At 46.4% G+C, this 22,270-nt stretch overlaps 1 protein-coding gene across 1 annotated transcript in view; it reads left to right on the top strand.

Annotated features, from left to right (window-relative positions):
- GALNT8 (polypeptide N-acetylgalactosaminyltransferase 8) overlaps positions 1-22,034 on the top strand; it is a 29,817-nt gene extending 7,783 nt beyond the window's left edge. Inside the window, exons 3-11 of the mRNA XM_064142871.1 lie at positions 428-594; positions 2,578-2,761; positions 5,776-5,973; positions 10,523-10,637; positions 11,544-11,729; positions 12,704-12,841; positions 13,975-14,070; positions 16,056-16,223; positions 21,870-22,034. Coding sequence (XP_063998941.1) covers positions 428-594; positions 2,578-2,761; positions 5,776-5,973; positions 10,523-10,637; positions 11,544-11,729; positions 12,704-12,841; positions 13,975-14,070; positions 16,056-16,223; positions 21,870-22,034 — 1,417 coding nt within the window. The remainder of the gene's footprint in view (positions 1-427; positions 595-2,577; positions 2,762-5,775; positions 5,974-10,522; positions 10,638-11,543; positions 11,730-12,703; positions 12,842-13,974; positions 14,071-16,055; positions 16,224-21,869) is intronic.
- Positions 22,035-22,270: the final 236 nt, after the last annotated feature.

The raw sequence follows: 22,270 nt of genomic DNA on the forward strand, positions 1-22,270 counted from the left end.
GTCAACAGCTACCTGAAGAGAGGCTGTGGCCAGGTGGGGGTTGGTCTCTTCTGCCAGGCAACCAGCAACAGAACAAGGGGACACAGTCTCAAGTTGTGCCAGGGGAGGACTAGGCTGGACCTTAGGAGGAAGTTGTTGGCAGAGGGAGAGTGATTGGCGTTGGAATGGGCTGCCCAGGGAGGTGGTGGAGTCACCGTCCCTAGAGGTCTTCAAGCAAAGCCTGGATGAGGCACTTAGTGCCATGGTCTAGTTGACTGGCTAGGGCTGGATGCTAAGTTGGACTGGATGATCTTGGAGGTCTCTTCTAACCTGCTTGATTCTATGATTCCACGATTCTATAATTTCCAGTTTTTAAGCCCAACATCTCAATCGTTGCTCTCTGACTTTCTTTAGGCACAGTGCTAAAGGTGTTTGTCTTCTCTTCCAGCTGTAAAAGGAAAACCTACCCAAAAGACCTTCCAACACTCAGCGTTGTCCTTATATTTATGAACGAAGCACTGTCAATCGTCTTACGTGCAATCACCAGCGTAATTAACCGAACCCCTTCGCATCTGCTGAAAGAAATCATTCTGGTAGATGATTACAGTTCAAATGGTAAGTGGCCTAGGGAAGGCAGGAGCCTTAGTAATTTATGCCACTATTGCATTAGATGAATGTTGTTGGCCTTTGGAGTGCACAGAGAGACTGCTCAAAACTGAATAAATGGAGTACAGAAAAGAAAAAAACACCAACCCACAAACATAATAACCTGGGAAACTGCAGATAATAAGGAGCAGGATGCTGCTGTGTAAGCATTTGGAAGGGTTAAAAATCAAAGTGGTAGAGGAGAGGCTGAGGGAACTGAGGGTCTACAGCCTGGAAAGGAGGAGGCTCAGGGGTGACCTCATTATTGTCTACAACATCCTGAAGGGAGGCTGTAGCCAGGTGGGGGTTGGTCTCTTCTGCCAGGCACCCAGCAACAGAACAAGGGGACACAGTCTCAAGTTGTGGTGGGGGAGGTCTAGGCTGGATGTTAGGAGGAAGTTGTTGTCAGAGAGAGTGATTGGCATTGGAATGGGCTGCCCAGGGAGGTGGTGGAGTTGCTGTCCCTGGAGGGCATAGAATCATAAAATCATAGAATCAGCCAGGTTGGAGAAGACCTCCAAGATCATCCAGTCCAACCTAGCACCCAGACCTGTCCAATTAACTAGACCATGGAACTAAGTGCCTCAGACAGGCTTTTCTTGAACACCTCCAGGGACAGTGACTCCACCACCTCCCTGGGCAGCCCATTCCAATGGTGTTCAAGAAAAGCCTGGATAGGGCATTTAATGCCATGGTCTAATTGATTGGACAGGGCTGGGTGATAGGTTGGACTGGTTGAGCTTGGAGGTCTTCTCCAACCTAGCTGAATCTATGATTCTATTTGTCATCACTGGCTGCTGAAGCACAGTACCAAAGTAGGTGTGTGCTAAGAAAGCAATCTCTGTAGGTATCTGCAATAACTACTTGAAGAGTGGTGTCTTAGGGAAATGCTCCTAAGGGAAGCAATGACTACATTGCTGCTCTTGAAACTGAGCTGAGGAAAATGTTGTAAAATCACAGAACCACAGAATGTCAGGGGCTGAAAGGAACTTCTCAAGTTCATCCAGTCTAACCCCCCTGCCAGAGCAGGATCACCTAAGCCAGATCACACAGGAATGCATCCAGGTGGGTTTTGAGTATCTCCAGAGAGGGAGACCCCACAACCCCCCATGGCAGCCCCTTCCAGTGTTCTGTCACCCTCACAGTGAAGAAATCCCTCCTCCTGTTTACATGAAACTTCTGGTGCCTCAACTTCCACCCATTGCCCCTTGTGCTGTCATTGGGTATCACTGAGCAGAGCCTGGCTCCATCCTCCTGGCACTCACTCTTTATGTCTTTATAAACATGAATGATGTCACCCCTCAGGCTTCTTCTCTCAAAGACAAAAAGCCCCAGCTCCCTCAGGCTCTCCTCATAAAAGAGATGTTCCACTCCCTTGATCATTTTTTTTTTGGCTCTGTGCTGGACTCTCTCAAGCAGTTCCCTGAGGTCCTTCTTGAACTGGGGCAGGGGGCAGAACTGGACACAATATTCCAGATGTGGCCTTAGCAGGGTGGAGAAGAGGGGAAGGAGAACCTCCTTCAACCTACTAACCACAGCCTTTCTAATCCACCCCAGAATGGCATCTGTAGGAAACAATTGTGGCATTTCATCATTCCAGGGCTCTTTGGGTTTAATTTTCTTTCCCACGTGGTGGAACGTGCAGTTACGTCATGCACCTGAAGTGTCTACCTGCTGATGTATTTATGTACAGCTTAGAAGCAGTACAATAGCACTGTTTGTAAATGAAATTTAGGTACTCATTGAACTCCTGGAATGGAAGCTGGTGTGATTGAAATGAGCTTCTTTATGCATACCTGAATAATTCTACTGGAAGAAGCTGGAAAGCTACATAATCTTTTCTATTTCTTAGATGACCTTTGGAGGTCACTTCCAACCCAAACCATTCTAAGATTTTTTGTTTGTTTCTTTGTTTGTTGCTTTTTAATCATTAAACTCTGGGGTCTGTTGCAGATGATCTGAAGGGACCTTTGGAAATGCAAATCCAAAACTACAATGCAAAACATCCCGGACTGCTGAAGATCATCAGACATCAGAAAAGAGAAGGCCTAACTCAAGCCCGTATTACTGGCTGGGAGGCATCAACTGCAGATGCTGTTGCAATTTTGGATGCCCATATTGAAGTCAACACTGCATGGTAAGACCATGAAGACTAGAGGAGGCTTCTGGAGTGGGAAGAGGAGGGGTTGGACATGGAGTGTAACTGCATAGCTGGGATAGGTATCCCATAGATTAATGGACTCATAATCATAGAATCATAGAATCAACCAGGTTGGAAGAGAACTCCAAGGTCATCCAGGCCAACCTAGCACCCAGCCCTGGCCATTCAACCAGACCATGGCACTCAGTGCCTCATCCAGGCTTTGCTTCAACACCTCCAGGGACAGTGACTCCACCACCTCCCTGGGCAGCCCATTCCAATGCCAATCACTCTGTCTGCCAACAACTTCCTCCTAACATCCAGCCCAGACCTCCCCTGGCACAACTTGAGACTGTATCCACTCGTTCTGTTGCTGGTTGCCTGGCAGAAGAGACCAACCTCATCTGGCTACAGCCTCCCTTCAGGTAGTTGTAAACAGCAATGAGGTGATCCCTGAGCCTCTGCTTCTCCAGGCTAAACTCAGATTGTGCTAGGTGAGATTTGGGCTGGATCTTAGGAAAAAATTCTTTCCTAAAAGAGTGGTCAGGCATTGGAACAGGCTTCCCAGGGAGTTAGTGGGGTCACTGCCCCTAGAGGTGTTAAAAAAAACATGTGGACATGGCACTGTGAGACATGGTGGTGCTGAGTTGGCAGTTGCAGTCAATGATCTTAGAGTTTTTTTCCAGGCACAACCATTCTGTGATGATGTAGTCCTCCTTTCTGGCCTGCCACATTACCTGCCACATATGAGGCTTGAACTAAATGACCTTTGGAGATCCTTTTCCAACCCAGACCATTCTGTGATTCTATGACTCTATGATTCTATGCCCTGACAGCCAGCAAGTCATTTAATTTTGAGAGGAAAAGAGATGCCACTGCTTGAAATCAGCAACAAAGCAGGCAGGCAGCAGCATAAGCTGTTTAGTGAAAAGAAGAGAGAAATGCCAACCTTCTCTGTGTGTTTATTACATTTTGGGGAACAGAAACAAAGACTTCATGAAGTTTAATAACCTAAGAAGAATGCATGTTATGAAGCTACACTCCTAGCAACTTTGGATCTTTTAAGTATATTAGCCATAATACCTAATGACTTTGATGTGGTTCTTATTCCAGCTTTGACTAATCATATAATCATTGAATGGTTTGGGTTGGAAGAGACCTCCAAAGGTCGTCTAGTCCAATCCTCTCTGCAGTCGGCAGGGGCATCCCTAGCTAGATCAGATCACCCAGAACCTTGTCAAGCCTCACTCTGAATATCTCCAGGGATGAAACCTCAACTACCTTTCTAGACAACCTGTTTCAATGTTCCCCCATCCTCGTGGCAAAAGAATTTGTTCCTAATGTATATTTACTGCCTCCTGTTAGTTATAGTGTGCCCCAGTTCTGCAGGACTCTCATTGCAGAGAGGGGCAAAACAAGCAACTGATTTATGTTCTGATGATGGAGATTTACATGCTGTTGGAGTCTGCAGCACTGTTTTATGTGAAATGTCTTTATATTGTCTCCTGTCTGGGTTCACTGGTAGACTATCATCTGTGTTGTCTCATTTTGGGGGACCAGTGGTTTTCTCCCAGCCCTTCTCAGGCCAAAATGGTTCTGCATAGATCTGCACAGCTCAGATCTCTTTCTCTCTTAATAACATGCTAACTGATGCTCCCCAAATGTTAAAGGTAATGCTGAAGTCATTTAGTTGTGGCTTTCAGGATTCATTTGTATAAGCTGGGCTGACAAAAATATGTATTGAGAGATAAGTTCAGTTCTTCTAAACCTAGCAGCAACTGAGTTCAAGCAAAATGACTGCTGGAGACCCAAATTCTTAGGGCTACACCACAGGAGGAGGGGTTTTGGTTGTAATGCTATATTTACTTATTTTAGATACATGGGATTTTGGTTTAGTACACAGCAATATGCTCAAATCACAACACAGTTACTGATCAGGCCAGCCTGATCTAGGGTAGGGTGTCCCTGCCCATAGCAGGGGTGTTGGAACTAGATGATCCTTGTGGTCCCTTCCAACCCCAACTGATTCTATGGTTGAGGCTGTGGCCAGCCTGATCTAGGGTAGAGTGTCCCTGCCCATGGCAGGGGCGTTGGAAGTAGATGATCCTTGTGGTCCCTTCCAACCCTGACTGATTTTATGAGTCTATGCATTGCAATATACAGCTGAATTGTGATACAGACAGGACTCACACTGGTGCTCTCTGGATGCTCACTCTCCAGATGCTGGGCATCCCTACTTGCTAGGAGCAAATACATTAGTTGGAGCAGACTCCAGTGTTTTGCTGCCTTCAAACTTCATTTTCCTGCATGTTTTAATTTTATACTGTGTGTTGGGCTAAGCCACATATATACACTTCTCCCATGTTGATTTGGCTGGTTCAGGATGTCTTCTGTCTGCACAAGCAACTTGACCTGCAGGCTGATACTGCTCTTTATTTGGAAAAAAGGTCAATCTCCAGTCTTCTTGATAAGTTCAGCTTCTTTTAAGACAGCTGTGGTCACTCCTTATATTCTTCTCTGAGCTTCATAAACACATCCTCCTTGCCTATCTTCTCTAAGCCTTCTTCCATCATAGATATCCACTGTTCAGTCATGTTATTTACCTCACATGGCAGCCACAGCAGGATGGCACAGGGGAAAGACAATGAATGGTCAATCTCAGGGTTCACAGCACCCCTCCTTCCTTTCCTTTTGCCTTCTTGTCTTGTAGATATGTAGATAATGAAGATTCTTTGGACCCTCTAGGAAACAGACTCAGCAATAAACTGGAGGTCTCTTCCAACCTGGTTGATTCTATGATTCTATGAAAATGTAGAAGCAGCTTAGTGGAAGGGAAAACCATGCCCTGGCATTGGCAATTTAGGTTACTATCACTCCAAGATTGCCATAAAACTTCTTGTAGAGGCCAAAGCAGCTAACCTAGCTCTAGAAGCAGGTAGTCCTGTTTAGTACTGTTCATTGGATTTCCACTTTTTCAAGCTGAATGGACTTTGTTTGTTGATTTTTGGAAGGGCTGAACCTATTTTGTCTCGACTGAAAGAGGATCGCACCGTTATAATATCGCCAGTGTTCGATAACATTCGCTTTGATGACTTTGGGCTTACACAGTATTCAGTGGCTGCAGATGGATTCGACTGGGCACTCTGGTGCCTTTATGAGCCCTTGCCAGCTGAGTGGTATGCTCTGAAAGATGATACTGCTCCAGTCCGGTGAGTATGAACAGCATGCAGGAGTGAGCCAAGATCCAGGATGTCCAATGTGCAGCTAGCAGAGGGAAGGAGGTTTCTTAGGTGATGGGATCAATACCTGCAAAGCACATAGATGATTGGGGAGTGTAGATTCTTTAGCAGCCCTGTGGCAGCAGTGCATGACAGACCAGTGTGGCCAGCAGGTCGAGGGAGGTGATTTCCCCTCCTCTAGACTGCTCTCGTGAGACCCCACCTGGAGTGCTGTCTGGAGCCACTAGTACAAGAAGGATATGGACATGCTGGAGCGTGTCCAGAGAAAGGCCACGAGGATGATCAAAGGGCTCCTCTGCTATGGAGATAGACTGACAGAGTTGGGGCTGCTCAGTCTGGACAAGAGAAAACTCTGAGGAGACCTTATTGTGGCCTTCCAGTATCTGAAAGGATCCTACAGGTAAGCTGGTGAGGGACTTTTTAGGAGATCAGGTAGGGATAAGACTAGGGGGAATGGATCCAAGTTAGAGGAGGGGAGATTTAGATTAGACATTAAGAGAAAGTTCCTCATCATAGGAGTGGTGAGACACTGCAACAGATTGCCCAGGGAGGTGGTGGAAGCCTCATCCCTGTAAATTTTCAAAGCCAGGTTGGATGTGGCTCTGGGCAACCTGGTTTAGTGGAAGGTGTCCCTGTCCATGGCAGGGGGGTTGGAACTAGACTACCTTTGGGGTCCCTTCCCACCCTGACAATTCTGTGATTCTGTGAACTTACTATGTGACATGTGGTTCTTCTCTGACTCAATAGATAAGTGGAAAGCGTCCCTGCCTATGGCAGGGGGTGTGGAAATGAACCTCATTGCTGCCTACAACTCCCTGAAGGGAGGCTGTAGCCAGGTGGGGGTTGATCTCTTCTGCCAGGCAACCAGAAACAGAACTAAGAGACACAGTCTCAAGTTGCACCAGGGGAGGTCTAGGCTGGATGTTAGGAGGAAGATGTTGGCAGAGAGAGAGAGATTGGCATTGGAATGGGCTGCCCAGGGAGGTGGTGGAGTCACCATCCCTGGAGGTGTTCAAGCAAAGTCTGGGTGAGGCACTTAGTGCCATGGTCTAGTTGACTGACTAGGGCTGGGTGCTAGGTTGGCCTGGATGATCTTGGAGGTCTCTTCCAACCTGGTTGATTCTATGACTCTGTGATTCTTGAGGTCCCTTCCAGCTCTGACAAATCCATGATTCTATGATACCAGCAGCTATCTCATGCTGAAGATATAAAACCATTTACTTCCTTGTTCCACAAGGATGTAAGGTGTTGTGGGCTGTTCCTTAGCTATTAGCTGCCATCTGTCAAGCAATGTTAGAAAAACTAACAATGAGATATGATACAGTCATCAGACTTTTCTAGCCCTATCTTATCTTATTGTGTTTACCTGGCAAGATTCTGTGTGGTTGTCTTCTGTGAAAAGAGGTGAGGGGCTGCCCCACTGCACTGGGCAGAGTCACTTCCAGCTGGCTTCAAAACGGACATGGAGCAGGTCAAAAGGAGGGCAGTCAGCAATGCTGCTGAGGCCTCTGCAATAACTTCTTTCAAATAGGATAAAAAAAAAAAAAGGTGTGTGGCAGCAGTGAGTGAGAGGAGCAAGGAAGAAACATGAGACAAAACATCCTTGAGTGCTGTATCCAGTTCTGGGTCCTTCAATTCAAGAGAGATGTTGAGGTGCTGGAATGTGTCCAGAGAAGGGCGACAAAGCTGGTGAGGGGCCTAGAACACAAACCCTACAAGGAGAGGGTGAGGGAGCTGGGGGTGTACAGCCTGGAGAAGAGAAGGCTCAGGGCTGACCTCATTGCTGTCTACAACTACCTGAAGGGAGGCTGTAGGCAGGTGGAGGTTGGTCTCTTCTGCCAGGCACCCAGCAACAGAACAAGGGGACACAGTCTCAAGTTGTGTCAGGGGAAGTAAAGGCTGCACAGTCCCCCCCTAACGGGGGACGTTGTTGGCAGAGAGAGTGATTGGCATTGGAATGGGCTGCCCAGGGAGATAGTGGAGTCACCATCCCTGGGGGTGTTCAAGGAAAGCCTGCCTGAGGCACTTAGTGCCATGGTCTAGGTGATTGGCTAGGGCTGGGTGCTAGGTTGGACTGGATGATCTTGGAGGTCTCTTCCAACCTGCTTGATTCTATGATTCTATTATTCTCTCTTCTTTTAATTCAAATTGGTAATAAACTAAATTAAATTAGTCCTCCCCAACTTGAATCTCTTTACTGGTGATGTTACCTGGTGAATGACCTCCTTATCCTTATTTTAACCCCTGAGCTTCTTTGTCTTATCTTCCCCTGTCATGTTGAGAATGAGAGAGCAGCTTTGTGGGCAGTTGGTGGCAGCCAGCTAAGGTTAACTCAACATACTTATTTATATCAATGGCTTTAAAATTTACTGTGTAGATCCTGAGGGGGGAAAAAAAAGAAAAAAAAAAGAGAAAAAGAGAAATTAAGGTATTGTGTTTGTCAGATGAAATGGCAGATGTCTTAATTTGTATCCTACTGCACCTGGTAACCGAGAATTGGAGATCATAGGATCATAGAATGGTCTGGGTTGGAAGTCATCCTCCACTACATGAGGTTGCCCAGAGCCTTGTTGAGCCTCACCTTGAATACCTTCAGGGATGGGGTCCCAACCACCTTGCTGGCTGCACAGTTATCTAAATAAAGAACTGTGGATGACATTGACACCTCTATGTGTTAAAAACATTGTTCAGAGGACATTAACCATTTGGGCAGGAGAATGGAGTGAAAGTAAACCAAATATAAGCTCAACAATGTCCACCTCAACATGAGGAGAAACTTCTTTACAGTGAAGCTGACAAAGCCCTGGAACAGGATGCTAAGGGAGGTTGTGGAGTCTCCTTCACTGGAAACTTTCTAAACTTGCCTGGATTTCTTCCTGTGTGACTTGCCCTAAATGGTCCTGCTCTGGCAGGGGGAGGTTGGACTGGATGATATCTGTGGGTCCCTTCTAACCCCTAACCTTCTGTGAGCCTGTGATTCTATGTCCACAGTTCCTAGAGCAGAGAAAACAAGACATGGTTCTGGTCACAGGGAATGGGGGTATCAAGAGTACCAAGTTCATAGAATCATAGCATCAGTCAGGGTTGGAAGGGATCACAAGGATCTTCTAGTTCCAATCCCCAGCAGGTACACCCTACCCTAGAGCAGGCTGCCCACAGCCTCATCCAGCCTGGCCTTAAACACCTCCAGCCATGGGGCCTCAACCACCTCCCTGAGCAACCCATGCCAGGCTCTCACCATGCTCATGCTCAACAACTTCCTCTCCACATCCAATTTGAATCTCCCCACCTCCAGCTTTGCTCCATTCCCCCCAGTCCTGTCACTCTCTGAGAGCCTGAAAAGTCCCTCCCAAGATTTTTTGTAAGCCCCCTTCAGATACTCAAAGGCCACAAGAAGATCACCTGGGAGCCTCCTCTTCTCCAGACTGAACAGCCCCAACTCTTTCAGTCTGTCCTCATAGCAGAGCTGCTCCAGCCCTCTGAGGATCCTCCTGGCCCTTCTCTGGACACACTCCAGCATCTCCACATCCCTCTTGTAATGGGGGCTCCAGAACTGGATGCAGTACTCCAGGTGGGGTCTCAGCAGAGCAGAGGAGAAGAATCACCTCCCTTGCCTTTCTGGCCACACTTCTCCTGATGCAGCCTAGGCTTTGGTTGGCCCTGTGGGCTGCAAGTGCAGACTGCTGGCTCCTGTTGAGCTTCTGGTCCACCAGCACCCCTAAGTCCCTCTCCTCGGGGCTGCTCTCCAGCCACTCACTGCCCAGCCTGGATTTGTGCTTGGGATTGCCTTGACCCTGAATTCCTTTCCCAGTAGGGAACTGAAGTTCCCTTCAGTTGTCCTTCCCCCACCTGTCAGTTGGATTCATCTACAGTGGAACTGGTCCTGTCGAGCAGTTGGCTTTTCTTCCAAAACCTCACTTCAAATCACAGAAACACAGAACCTTAGAGGTTGAAGGGACCTCCAGAGATCAAGTCCAACCCTCCAACCAAGGCAGGGCACCCTAGAGTAGTTCACACAGGGATGCATCCAGGCAGGTTTTGAAAGTCTCCAGAGAAGGAGACTCCACAACCTCTCTGGGCAGCCTGTTCCAAGTGCTCTGTCACCCTCACTGTAAAGAAGTTCCTCCCCATGTTCAGGTGATAGCAATCATACAACCCCCCTTGGCAACAAGCCTTGCTGTTTCCGTTTCCTTAATATTAGGTAAAAATCCAGAATGTCCAACACAGCCCTTCCTTGCTACAGTTTAATCTGATCCCTTTCTTCTTGATAAAACACTTGAAAATCCTGCTTGCACCTCTCCAAAGAGATTTCATTCTTCAAAAATGCTACGTCATACAGTTTAAACCACTGATATTTGCTGTCCTCTGGATGCTTTAATGTTGTTCTGCATGAAATCTGTTGCTTTCCCTTGGATACAACTGGAATTCTTCTGGAAGTTTGTGATGAGATTGATGGCTGAGTGACTTTATTTCCATCACTGCTGCTTTTGTTTCTAACTTGACTTGTTTGATTTGACAGAAGCCCATCCATAATGGGGATACTTGCTGCAGATAGGAAATTCCTAGGAGAGATTGGTGTGCTGGACAGTGGAATGCACATATATGGGGGAGAAAATGTGGAAGTTGCCCTGAGGGTAAGCCTATTTCTTTCACCTTTCTCTGAAAAAAATAGTGACAGGAACAAACTCTTCTCAGATGTGCCCTGGGATAGGACAAGGGGCAATGGATGGAAACTACAGCAGAGGAAGTTCCAGTTCAACATGAGGAAGAACCTCACTGCTCAGAGAGGCTGTGGGGTCTCCTTCTCTGGTCACTTTCCAGCCCTGTCTGGATGTGTTCCTCTGTGATCTGTGCTTGACTGTGTGGTCCTGCTCTGGCAGGGGGGTTGGACTCAATGATTTCTTTGAGTCCCTTCCAACCCCTAACATCCTGTGATCCTGTGGTCTCTGAAGTTCTGCTCAAACTTGGTTCTTGTCAGTGCCAGGCACCACAGTCTGCAGATTTTACACAGCTAACCTAACTTTGTGGCCCATAACTGAGCAAAAGAAGCTTGAAAGCTTCTCTCAAACTCTGGAATTTGTTTGAGAGGGAGTTCGACTCTGCTGCTTTGCAGCAGAAGAGACAAGAATGTATTGTTTGTGATCTGCTGTCTCATAAGCACCACTCAAAAGGAGGCAGTGGAAAAGTTGCTTCCACATCCAGGCCTGCTAATGTGTTGAACCTACATCAGGTTATGCTCTCTCCTTGCCCTCTGTTCATTGAGGAGTCAGAACACTGGAAGAGTTCTTCATTTCAGCCTGCCAGATCGAAAGATACTTTTATCTGGTAGATGTGTACCTGTGCAACCTGTGGTAGATTTTATGGTCCTGCTGTGGAAGGGGAGGTTGGACTTGAAGATATGCAGAGGTCTCTTTAACCCCTAACATCCTGTGATACTTTGAAGGAGAGGGAGGAGCAGAAATAGAAGAACTCTAACTAAAAAAGTGCAAAGAATTTAATAAATAGGCAACTTCACCTCAATTTCTCTCTTCTTCACCTAGGCCTGGCAGTGTGGAGGTAAAGTAGAAGTGTTGCCCTGTTCAAGAATTGCTCATTTGGAAAGAGCTCACAAGCCTTACTTGTTGGACTTGAGTATAGCGATGAAGCGCAATGCCTTGCGTGTAGCTGAGGTGTGGATGGATGAGTACAAGGACATGGTCTACTTTGCCTGGAATCTTCCCTTTGAGGTAGCACTATTGCCCTAGGTGTAAATGGGAATCCAAAGCCTAAAAGTCATTCAAAGATAAGCCTCTGGGCACAGAAAAAGAGGCATAGTGTGCTGCTAGAGAAGAGAAGGCTATGAGGACATCTTCTTACGATGTTCCAGTATCTGAAAGGGGGCTACAAGAAAGCTGCTGAGGGAGTTTTTAGGATGTTGGGTAGGGATAGGACTAGAGGGAATGGATCCAAGCTAGAGGAGGGGAAATTTAGACTGGACATTAGGAAGAAGTTCTTCACCATGAGGGTGTTGAGACCCTGGATCATGTTGCCCAGGGAGGTGGTGGAAGCCCCATCCCTGGAGGCCTTTAAGGCCAGGCTGGATGTGGCTTTGAGCAATCTGATATAGTGTGAGGCATCCTTGGCCATGGCAGGGGCGGTTGAAACTAGATGATCTTTGAGGTCTCTACGAGCCCTGACAGTTCTATGATTCTATGATATAGGCTGCCCAAGGAAGTGGTTAATAATAGAATCAACCAGGTTGAAAGAGACCTCCAAGATCATCCAGTCCAACCTAGCACCCAGCCCTATCCAGTCATCTTGACCATGGCACTAAGTGCCTCATCCAATCTTTGCTTGAACGTCTCCAGGTACGGTGACTCCACCACCTCCCTGGACAGCCCATTCCAATGCCAATCACTCTCTCTGCCAACAATTTCCTCCTAACTTCCAGCCTAGACCTCCCCTGGCACAAATTAAGTCTGTGTCCCCTTGTTCTGTTGCTGCTTAGGTCACCTGGATGTGCTTAGAGGTTTTTTAAAAGTGGTGCTTGGGGATATGGTTTAGTGGTGAACAGGGTTAACAACTGCACTTGATGATCCCAGGGGTCTTTTCCAACCTGAATGATTCTATGAATAGACAACATGGAGAAACAAGTCTGTGTTTTACCTACTTCCTCAAGCCACCTTAAATAGTTCTGAAATTAAATATGTTGTTCTTGCAGAATCATGGAATAGACTATGGAGATGTTTCTTCTAGAAAAGAGCTAAGGAAAAAACTCAACTGCAAAGGCTTTGACTGGTACATAAAAAACATTTACCCAAATTTAATATTTCTTCCCAACATTGTTGGCTATGGAACTGTAAGTATTGAGTCCATTTATTTGAAATATGGCACAAGTCATCAGCTCTACTGTCAGGAAGAAAAATGTTGTGAACATTATTTTGCTGATGACGATTATATTATCCTAGAAACTGAAAAAAAAAAGACTCCTACGTGTCCTTCTAGGCACTTAAGTTTTCTAAAGTCTCTTTCATGTTGTCCATCTGGAATTTCTAAACTGTATTTATTGTTTATGTACCTAGTAGCAGCCTTCCAATATCTGAAGAGGGCCTGCAAGAAGGCTGCAGAGGGACTGTTTGCAAAGGTCTGCAGTGACAGGATGAGGGCAATGGTCTGAAATGAGAGAAAAGCAGATTTAGATTGAATGTGAAGAACAAGTTCTGCACCATGAGGGAGGTGGAACACTGGAACAGGTTGCCCAGGGAGGTAGTTGAAGCCCCATCCCTGGAGATATTCAGTGTGAGGCTTGACAAAGCTTTGAGCTTTGATCTGGTGAAGGATGTCCCTGTTGAATGCAGGGGGGTTGAACTGAAAGACCTCTGGAGGTACCTTCCAACCCAAACCATTGTATGATTCTATGAGAGCTGAAACGTTGTTTGGGAAAGTGTTTAACGTGCAAACAAAACTCCTCTGTTGACCAAGAAGAATGAGTCAATACCTTCTTGTAAGGGCCTGATTATTTAGCTAAATTATGTGGGGTAGAGATTAACAGGATGATGTGGAAAGCAGGAAGATATGAATCAAGCTAGCATGCAATCCAATGGACTTGCAAATGAAAGAACCAAACACCCAACATAAAGGAGTTTCTTAGTATAAGTAGCCCTTTCCTGGACCCAAGCTTGAATATCTTGCTGGATCTGGGAAGCTGTGCCCACTTCTTTGGAGCTGTTTGATGACTTTGCTACATGGGATGATGTTAATGAGTCTTTGAAAGACTTTGGATCTGCTTTCAATTATTGCTGTGATGAATCATTTCTACAAAAGTATCTGAGATACATTAGCCAAATCTATATTGTGTCTTCCTCTTCAGGATTCAGTGCAGAGCTCTGAACAAAGTAGCCTTGCTCTCAGAACAGTTAGTAAAATTAGAGGTGAGGAGTTGAAAACAAGATTGGCTGTTCCTGATGGTAAATCTCCTGGTTTGTTCTGCAGGTGAGAAACACATTGAAAGAAGATGTCTGTATTGATCAAGGTGATGTCCGCAGACAGACACCAATTCTGTATCCCTGTCATTCGTACTCACCACAGGTAATGCAAGCAACTGACCAGGTCACAGAATCACAGAATGTCAGGAGCTGGAGGGAACCTCAAAAGCTCATCCAGTCCAAGCCCCCTCCCAGAGCAGGATCACCTACACCAGATCACACAGGAACACATGCAGGCAGGTTTTGAACACCTCCAAAGAAGGAGACTCCACAACCGCCCCTGGGCAGCCTGTTCCAGGATTCTGTCATCTCACAGTGAAGAAATTCCTCCTCATGCTTAGACAGAGCTTCCTAGGCTCCATCCTCCTGGCACTCAATCTTTACATATTTATAAACATGTATGAGGTCACCCCTCAGGCTCCTTCTCTCCAAGCTAAATAGCCCCAGCTCTTTCATGCTCTCCTCCTAACAGAAATGTCTCACTCCCTTCATCACCTTTGTGGCTCTGCACTGGACTCTCTCAAGCAGTTCTGTGTCCTTCTTGAAGGGGGGAGGGTGTGTTAAGTACTGGGCACAGCACTCCAGATATGGCCTTAGCAGGGCAGAGTAGAGGGGGAGGAGAACCTCTCTCAACTTACTAGCCACAGCCTTTTCAATGCATCCCAAAATGGCCTTGTCTTATTGGCCACCAGAGCACATTGCTGGCTCATGGCCAACCTCCCATCCACTAGGACCCCCAGGCTCTTTTCTCCTTCTCTGTCTTCCAACAGTTCAGCACCCAACCTATATTGATTCCTGGGGTTGCCTTAGTTGAATTTCCTTCAGTTTCTCCCTGCCCAACCCTTCAGCCTGTCTCAGTCTTGCTGAATGGCAGCGCAGCCCTCTGGTGTGGCAGCCACTCCACCCAGTCTGGTGTCATCAGCAAACTTGCTGCCAGTGCTCTCTGTGCCCTCAACCAGATTATTGATGAATATATTGAACAGAATTGGTCCCTGTACTGACCCCTGTGGGACTCCACTAGTTACAGGCCACGTAACTTGTTGCTAACTCTTCTTTCCAAACCTCCACAGGGCCATGAAGTAAGCACTTCAAAACTATAGGCTCTGTGCTATCTGAAGGTGAATAGTAACCTTTATTTCATCAAATTCTGCTCCCTGATGCAATGGGCAGCAGAGCTGTTTCTCATGGAGCTTGTGCTAGTTTGAAGCTAGCTAGAATGTTTTGGTGAGAAGAGCTAGATCACAGGCTGTGAAAGAGAAACAATGGTGATGTCTACTTCTCTCATAGGCTTGCTGAGATGTATAAGAACAAGAATCCAAACACAGATAAGGGAGTCACTCTTCGCCTGAGCTCTGAGCTGCATTTCTCTCTAACCTCATCCTCTGTCTCTCTGATTAATCCACTTGCTTCCTAACCCCCCTGGCCAACCCTGCGTTCTTCCTTGGGGCACAAGGCAACATCTGGGGTAAGGTGGGGGGGTGGGAGAAGGTGGAAGGGTGGTTGGGAGCCCCTCCTGAGGATTCAGGTTTCTGGGAGGGCTGTTGTGTTTCTGTATTACCTTTTCCCTTGTCTATTTCTGTCTATAACTGTATATACTGTAAATATCTGCCTGTATATTGAGCTAAGCTGTAAATATAAGCTTCATTCAAATTTCCAGAGCTGGCTGAGTCTAGTCTGGGTGATTTCTAGAGTTTGGGGGGGCAGGGAACACCCAAACCATCACAGAGCTCGAAGTGCATCTAAAATATGCTTTTGGTTTAGCCTTGCTGAAAGATGGAGGCTCTGTGTTGATACTGATTGATTTTATTGACTAACAGAAGATCAAGTGAGATGAATGGAAGACAGGAGAAATTCTTCCTTGCACCTACCCTCTCAGTAAGGGTTATCATTTGACTGTCAGCATCTTTCTTTCTTTTCTTTGGAAAGCAGAAAGATGGAGTAGAGGGTCCAATTCATCCTGATCTAATTACTGAGAGATCAGGGAATGCTGGTGCTGTACAGCCAACATCTCTTAACATCAGTTTGGGAACTGCCTTCCACCACCTTCTGATGTGATTTCCCTGATATCTGTGTCACCTTCTCTTTCAGTTCATCTTTTATCAGAGCTCTGGAGAAATGTATGTGGGAGGTTTACATGCCCGAAGGAATAACTTTGACAGATGCCTTACAGACCCTGGAAATGGGGACCTACCTGCTCTAGAGCAATGTCCCATAGGTGTGAATAAAGGCCTGAACATGTACTGGGATTTTAAGCAGGTAGGTGGATTTGCATATCTCTGCATTTCAATAAGCGCTCCCGTGGTAATGAGGCTTTAGACACTTCCCTTGCTAACCAGATTGCTTCTGCAAAACATTGCCCCGATTGTAAGATGTGCAGTTGCCACACTAAGAGCTAGGTTGAAGGTGGCTGAGTGTCCAGGAGGGTGTGATGTTAAAAACAAGGGGATGGTCACTGTGACATGACTGCCTAGTTTGCCATGTTACAGGAATGCAGGCTCATTTAGTGCTCTTTGAGATCATAGAATCATACAATCATCTCAAGTCACTCTGTCCCCACCCTTTATCAAAGCTTGGGATTGTGGTGGCCAAAGTGTAGAACCCTGCACTTGGCCTTGTTAAGTCTCATCCCACTGCCCTTTGCCCACACATCCAGCCTGTCAAGGTTCCTCTGCAGGGCTCTCCTACTCTCCTACACCTGCTCCTAGTTTGGTGTCTTCTGCAAACTTACTGATGCTGGACTCATCCCCTCATCCAGATCATCAGTAAAGATATTGAGCAGGTTGCTTACAACCAAGACAAGCTTGTGTCATCTCTGGGAATATAGATTCACAGAGCTGGGCTTCCAGATGGCTAGTGGAGGGGGTCTTGTGAAGATGAGATGGTCTTGTTTTGGCTAAAACTAATGAGGAAAGGCTAAAGATGGCCAAGCAGCTCCAAAACAGGTTTCAAAGGCTGCAGTGATCGAGTGAAGAACTTTGCCTAATTAACTGCAAATATCATACTGAAGTTTCCACTGCTAAGTATGTTAATGAGTCAAACAAAGTGCATGCTGCACATCTATGACTATGCTACTTCACTCAAAGCAGGCTAAACATCATCTAAAGGCAGAGGCAGCTGGGTTAGGATATAAAAAGCCACAAGCAGAACAGCTCGGTAGGAGGGAAGGGCTGAAGCTTTAGCAGATACAGGGACCATCGATGGGTTGTGCTTCTTTTCCTCCACCTAAGACAGAGACACCTTTGTGGTAAGAACTGCACCTTCATTGTATGGCTTACCTTTTGCTAGCATTTATATGATATACTGAAGCTATTGCAGAGATTTCTTAGAATCATAGAATGGTTTAAGTTGGAAGGGACCTCAAAGATCATCCAGTTCCACCCCCCTGCCGTAGGCAGGGACATCTCCCACTAGAACAAATTGCTGAAGGCCTCCATCTAACCTGGCCTATAACACCTCCAGGGAAGGAACATCCACAACCTCCCTGGGCAGCCTGTGCCAGTGTTTCACCACTCTGACTATAAAGAACTTCTTCCCAACATCTAGTTTAGGTCTCTCCTCTGCCATTTTAAACCCATTACTCCTTGTCCTGTTTCTACAAGATCTTGTAGTCCCTCCCCAGCCTTCCCGTTCCAGTGTTTCACCACCCTGATTAGGTAAAGAACTTCTTCTTAACATCTAGTTTAAATCTCCCCTCTGCCAATTTAAACCCATTACCCCTCATCCTGTCATAACAAGACCTTGCAAATAATCTCTCCCAAAGTCAGTATCTCTGACTTTGTAGGATGTTATCTGGCGATTACCAACTTGAGTTTGTTTATAGTGACTTTCAATACCTGAAGACAGGCTACAAGAAAGCTGGGGTGGGACTGTTTACAAACACTACAGTCTGTAGTGATAGGATGAGAGGCAACGGTTTGGAATGAGAGAAGAGAAGATTTAGATTGGATGATAGGAACAAGTTCTTTATCATGAGGGTGGTGGAACACCGGAACAGGTTGCCCAGCAAGGTGGTGGATGCTGCTCCCTCCCTGCAGACATCCAAGGCCAGACTTGATGGGGCTGCGGTCAGTCTGATCTAGCAGAAGATGTTCCTCCTCACTGCAGTGGGGTTAAACTAGATGACTTCTGGAGGTCCCTTCCAACTCAGTGCATTCTATGATTCTATGAGCTCACGCTTAATGTGACAGTCACACAACTGAATCACCAGAATGATTCTGAATCACCAGAGACCAGAATTCTGAGTCACCAGAATTTAATCAGTGACTGAACCACTTAGTTTTTCCAGCTGTCTGTCTTGGTGGAATCATCTGGTTTAAGCCTAAGACTCCCTTGCTCATCATCAGAGCTCAGCTAACAGGCAGGGAGTGTGCAAGCCCAAGTGCCTCTGTTGCTTTTGACAGCTTGACTACATTTTGTGAACTCTCTTCACTCTTCACTCTCTTCCCAGTCTTGCCATGGACCTGCTGGTCTTAGGAAACAGTGGGGTAATGATACCTGCTCACTCTCTGGTACCATCTTCTGTACCAGCATCTGAACAAAGAAATCCTTGTTGGAGACAAAGTTAGATTCACCCTTCCAGAGCTCAGCTTGCAGCTAATTATTAGAACCTTCATGCCATGGTCACTTGTCTCCGTTTGGGCAGGATTTATGGCAGGCAGTACTGACATGTTTAAGATCCTTAGGATCTTAACTTATTTTCATATGCTGCTTGCAGTGCCTCTGGATGCAGAAAACAATCATACTGGCCTAGTCAGCTAGTCTAAGACAGATCCTGCCGTGTGTCTGTGGCAGGATGAAAAATCAGCAGCAATAATGATGGAGGGAGAGGTGGGAAAGGCAGCCATTCAGCTTCTCCCCTCCCTGGCAGTTCAAACATTATTAGCTTGTGTAATTAATAATTAATTATTAATTATTTTTACATCTAATATGAGCCTGTATCTCACTCTCAGTGAGAATATAAGCAGGAGACAAATCTTTTGAGAGAGTGGTAGATAATAGGGTTGAGGTTAGCATTAGTGTTGGGGTTGGGGTTAGGGGGCTAGGGTTAGAGCTAGGGACTTTTTAAAAGGATGAGAGGGAATGGATTGAAGATGGAAGAGGGGAGATTTAGACTGGAGATTAGGGAAGAATTCTTTACAGTAAGAGTGGAAACACATTGGAAAAGGTTGCCTAAGGAAGTCATGGGTGTCTGCTCCTTGGAGGTGTTCAAAGCCAGGATGACCTAATCTAGTGGAAGGTTTCCCTGTCCATGGCAGGGGGTTTGGAACTAGATGATCTTGAGGTCTGGAGCCCATAGTAAGGAAGGACATGAATCTGATAGAGCAGGTCCAGAGGACCATCATGGAAATGATCAAAGGGTTGGAGCAGCTCTACTATGAGGACAGGCTGAGGGAGCTGAGGTGGTGCAGCCTGGAGAAGAGTAGGCTCTAGAGACACCTAATAGCAGCCTTCCAATACCTGAATGGGGCCTACAGAAGACTGTTTACAGAGGCCTTTAATGATAGGATGAGGGGCAATGGGCTCAAAGTAGAGCAGATTTAGATTGGGTGTTAGCAACAGAAGCCACCATGAGAGCGGTGAGACACATCCCTGGAGGTTTTTAAGCCCAGGCTGGATGTGGCTCTGAGTAACTTGATTTAATGTGAGATGTGTCCCTGCCTGTGGCAGAGGAGTTGGAACTAGATGATCCTTCAGGTCCCCTCCAGCCCTGACAATTCTATCATTTTATAACAGTTTTTTTACTATGAGAAGAGGAGGCTCAGGGCTGACCTCATTGCTGTCTACAACTACATGAAGGGAGGTTGTAGCCAGGTGGGGGTTGGTCTCTTCTGCCAGGCAACGACCAATAGAACAAGGGGACACAGTCTCAAGTTGTGCCAGAGAAGGTCTAGGCTGGATGTTAGGAGGAAGTTGTTGTCAGAGAGAGTGATTGGCATTGGAATGGGCTGCCCAGGGAGGTGGTGGAGTTGCCATCCCTAGGGGTGTTCAAGCAAAGCCTGGCTGAGTGCCATGGTCTAGTTGACGGAATAGGGCTGGGTGCTAGGTTGGCCTGGATGATCTTGGAAGTTTCTTCCAACCTGCTTGATTCTATGATTCTGAGGGTGATAGAACACTGGAAAAGGTTGCCCAGGGAGGTGGTTGGGGCCCCAACCCTGGGGATATTCAGGGTTAGGCTGGACAGGGCTCTGGAAAACCTGATCTAGTGGAGCATGTCCCTGCTGACTGCAGGGGGGGTTGGACTACGTGACCTTTGGTGGTCCAGCCCAGCCTGTACCATTCTGTCATTCTATGATCTTCCAACCTAAACTGTGAATCTATGAGTGGATCTATGAGTAGAGGAGTTTGACTGGTGAAAAGGTAAGTGGTTTGGTGATATAACCCCAAGAAATGGTTGCCAGAAATTCCACTAACTTGGCCTTTCCTTTACCTTTAGATTGCTCTGCCAGCAGAAAGCTTAGAAAAAAGGTGGAGATATGTTTCTGGAAGGGTTAGGCCCACCTTAAAAGTAAACCTTCAGTTCCTTGTATGCATCAGCATTATCAGAGTGAAACAAGTGGCTGTCTAAAGGAGAAGGAGGAGATCTTGTTTGCTCTGCAGTCCACCTCCTTAAGAAAATCCTCATTTCCTGACCAATGAGTTGACTTAACCACACTCCACCCTGTGTACAAGAGTTAGTAATGAAATGCTGATTTAGAAATAAGAGATGAATATTCATAGCTGTTGCTACCTCTCTTCTTTCATAACAGGATGTAATGTTAAAATGTAGTGAAAAATACTTTTCGGGGGGGAACTATTAAACAAAATTAAGATCCCCAAGCCAAGGTAGCTCCTCTATTTAAAAAAAAAAAAAACACAACAAAAAAACAAAAATAAAAAACAAAAACAAAACCAGACATAAAGTACAGGTCTATAAATATCATGTCAAGGTGTCAGTATCTTTTAGGTGGTGCCCAGTGGTAGGTCAATGAGTACAAGCTAGAACACAGAAAGTTCCACCTCGACAGGAGGAGACATTCTTTACAATGAGGATGGCAGAGCCCTGGAGCAGGCTGCCCAGAGACATTGTGAAGCTTCCTTCTCTGGAGACTTTTACAACCCACCTGGATGCATTCCTGTGTGGCCTGCCCTAGGTGATCCTGCTTTGGCAGGGAGGTTGGACTCAATGTTCTCTGAAGGACCCTTCCAACCCCTAGCTTTCTGTGATTTTTATATGTGTTGGAGAGTTCTGTGATGCACAATTGTCCTAAGGAAAATGCAACCTATTTTGTTCAGGTGTGTGAACAACTGTACTCTGGCCTGCTGAGACCTCCCCTGGAATACTGGATCGAGTTCTGGGCTCCCCAGTTCAGGAGGGACAGGGGTCTACTGGATAGAGTCCAAGAGAGGGCTAGAAAGATGATGAAGGAACTGGAGTACTGCCCTGTGAGGAGAGGCTGAGAGACCTGAGGCTGTTTGGTCTGGTGAAGAGAAGATTGAGAGGGGATCTAATCAATGTTTGTAAATATCTGAGGGCTGGGGGTCAAGAGGGTGGGGACAAACTCTTCTCAGTTGTGCCCTGGGACAGGACAAGGGGCAATGGAGGGAAACTACAGCACAGGAAGTTCCAACTCAACATGAGGAAGAACTTATTTACTGTAAGGGTCAGGGAGCACTGGAACAGGCTGCCCAGAGAAGTTCTAGAGTCTCCTTCTCTGGAGACTTTCAAGCCATGATTGCATGCATTCCTGTGTGACCTGAGCAGGGTGGTTGGACTCAATGATCCATGAAGATCCCTTCCAACCCCTAACATCCTGTGACCTCTTAGTTACTTCTCAGACACGGTTGCAGAGGCCAAGTAAGTTGCATCCTGAGTACTAAATTAATAAGCCCTTCAGTTCTCTCACTTTCCCTTTCCTTTTGTAGGGATCAGCCATAATCAACAGAAGCACTAAAAGATGCCTCGAAATCACAGCAGACAACCAATCTTCATACAGGCTCGTAATGCAGACCTGCACAGGACAAAAATGGAACATCCAACACACAGTTAGGGACTGGGGAAAGGAAAAGGATCTGGAACAGAGGACATAGCACCCGAAGCATTGATTGCAGGCCAATTGCTGCACTCCAAACACAGCACTGATCATCAGGATTTCCAGAGTTGGCTTAAACAAGACATTGCATCACCCCCCTGAACTTCCTCAAGTAGGAGAGGGATTATCTTTGGTCTGTTTTATTACCGCCACAAAGAAGCAGTTAAATTTATGAGTAAGTTCCGTATGCTGTCCTTTGGAAGTGCCTACCTCTGCTCCTAAACGAAAGACCAG

Source organism: Pogoniulus pusillus, chromosome 4 (genome assembly GCF_015220805.1).
Source record: "Pogoniulus pusillus isolate bPogPus1 chromosome 4, bPogPus1.pri, whole genome shotgun sequence".
Taxonomy (NCBI): domain Eukaryota; kingdom Metazoa; phylum Chordata; class Aves; order Piciformes; family Lybiidae; genus Pogoniulus; species Pogoniulus pusillus.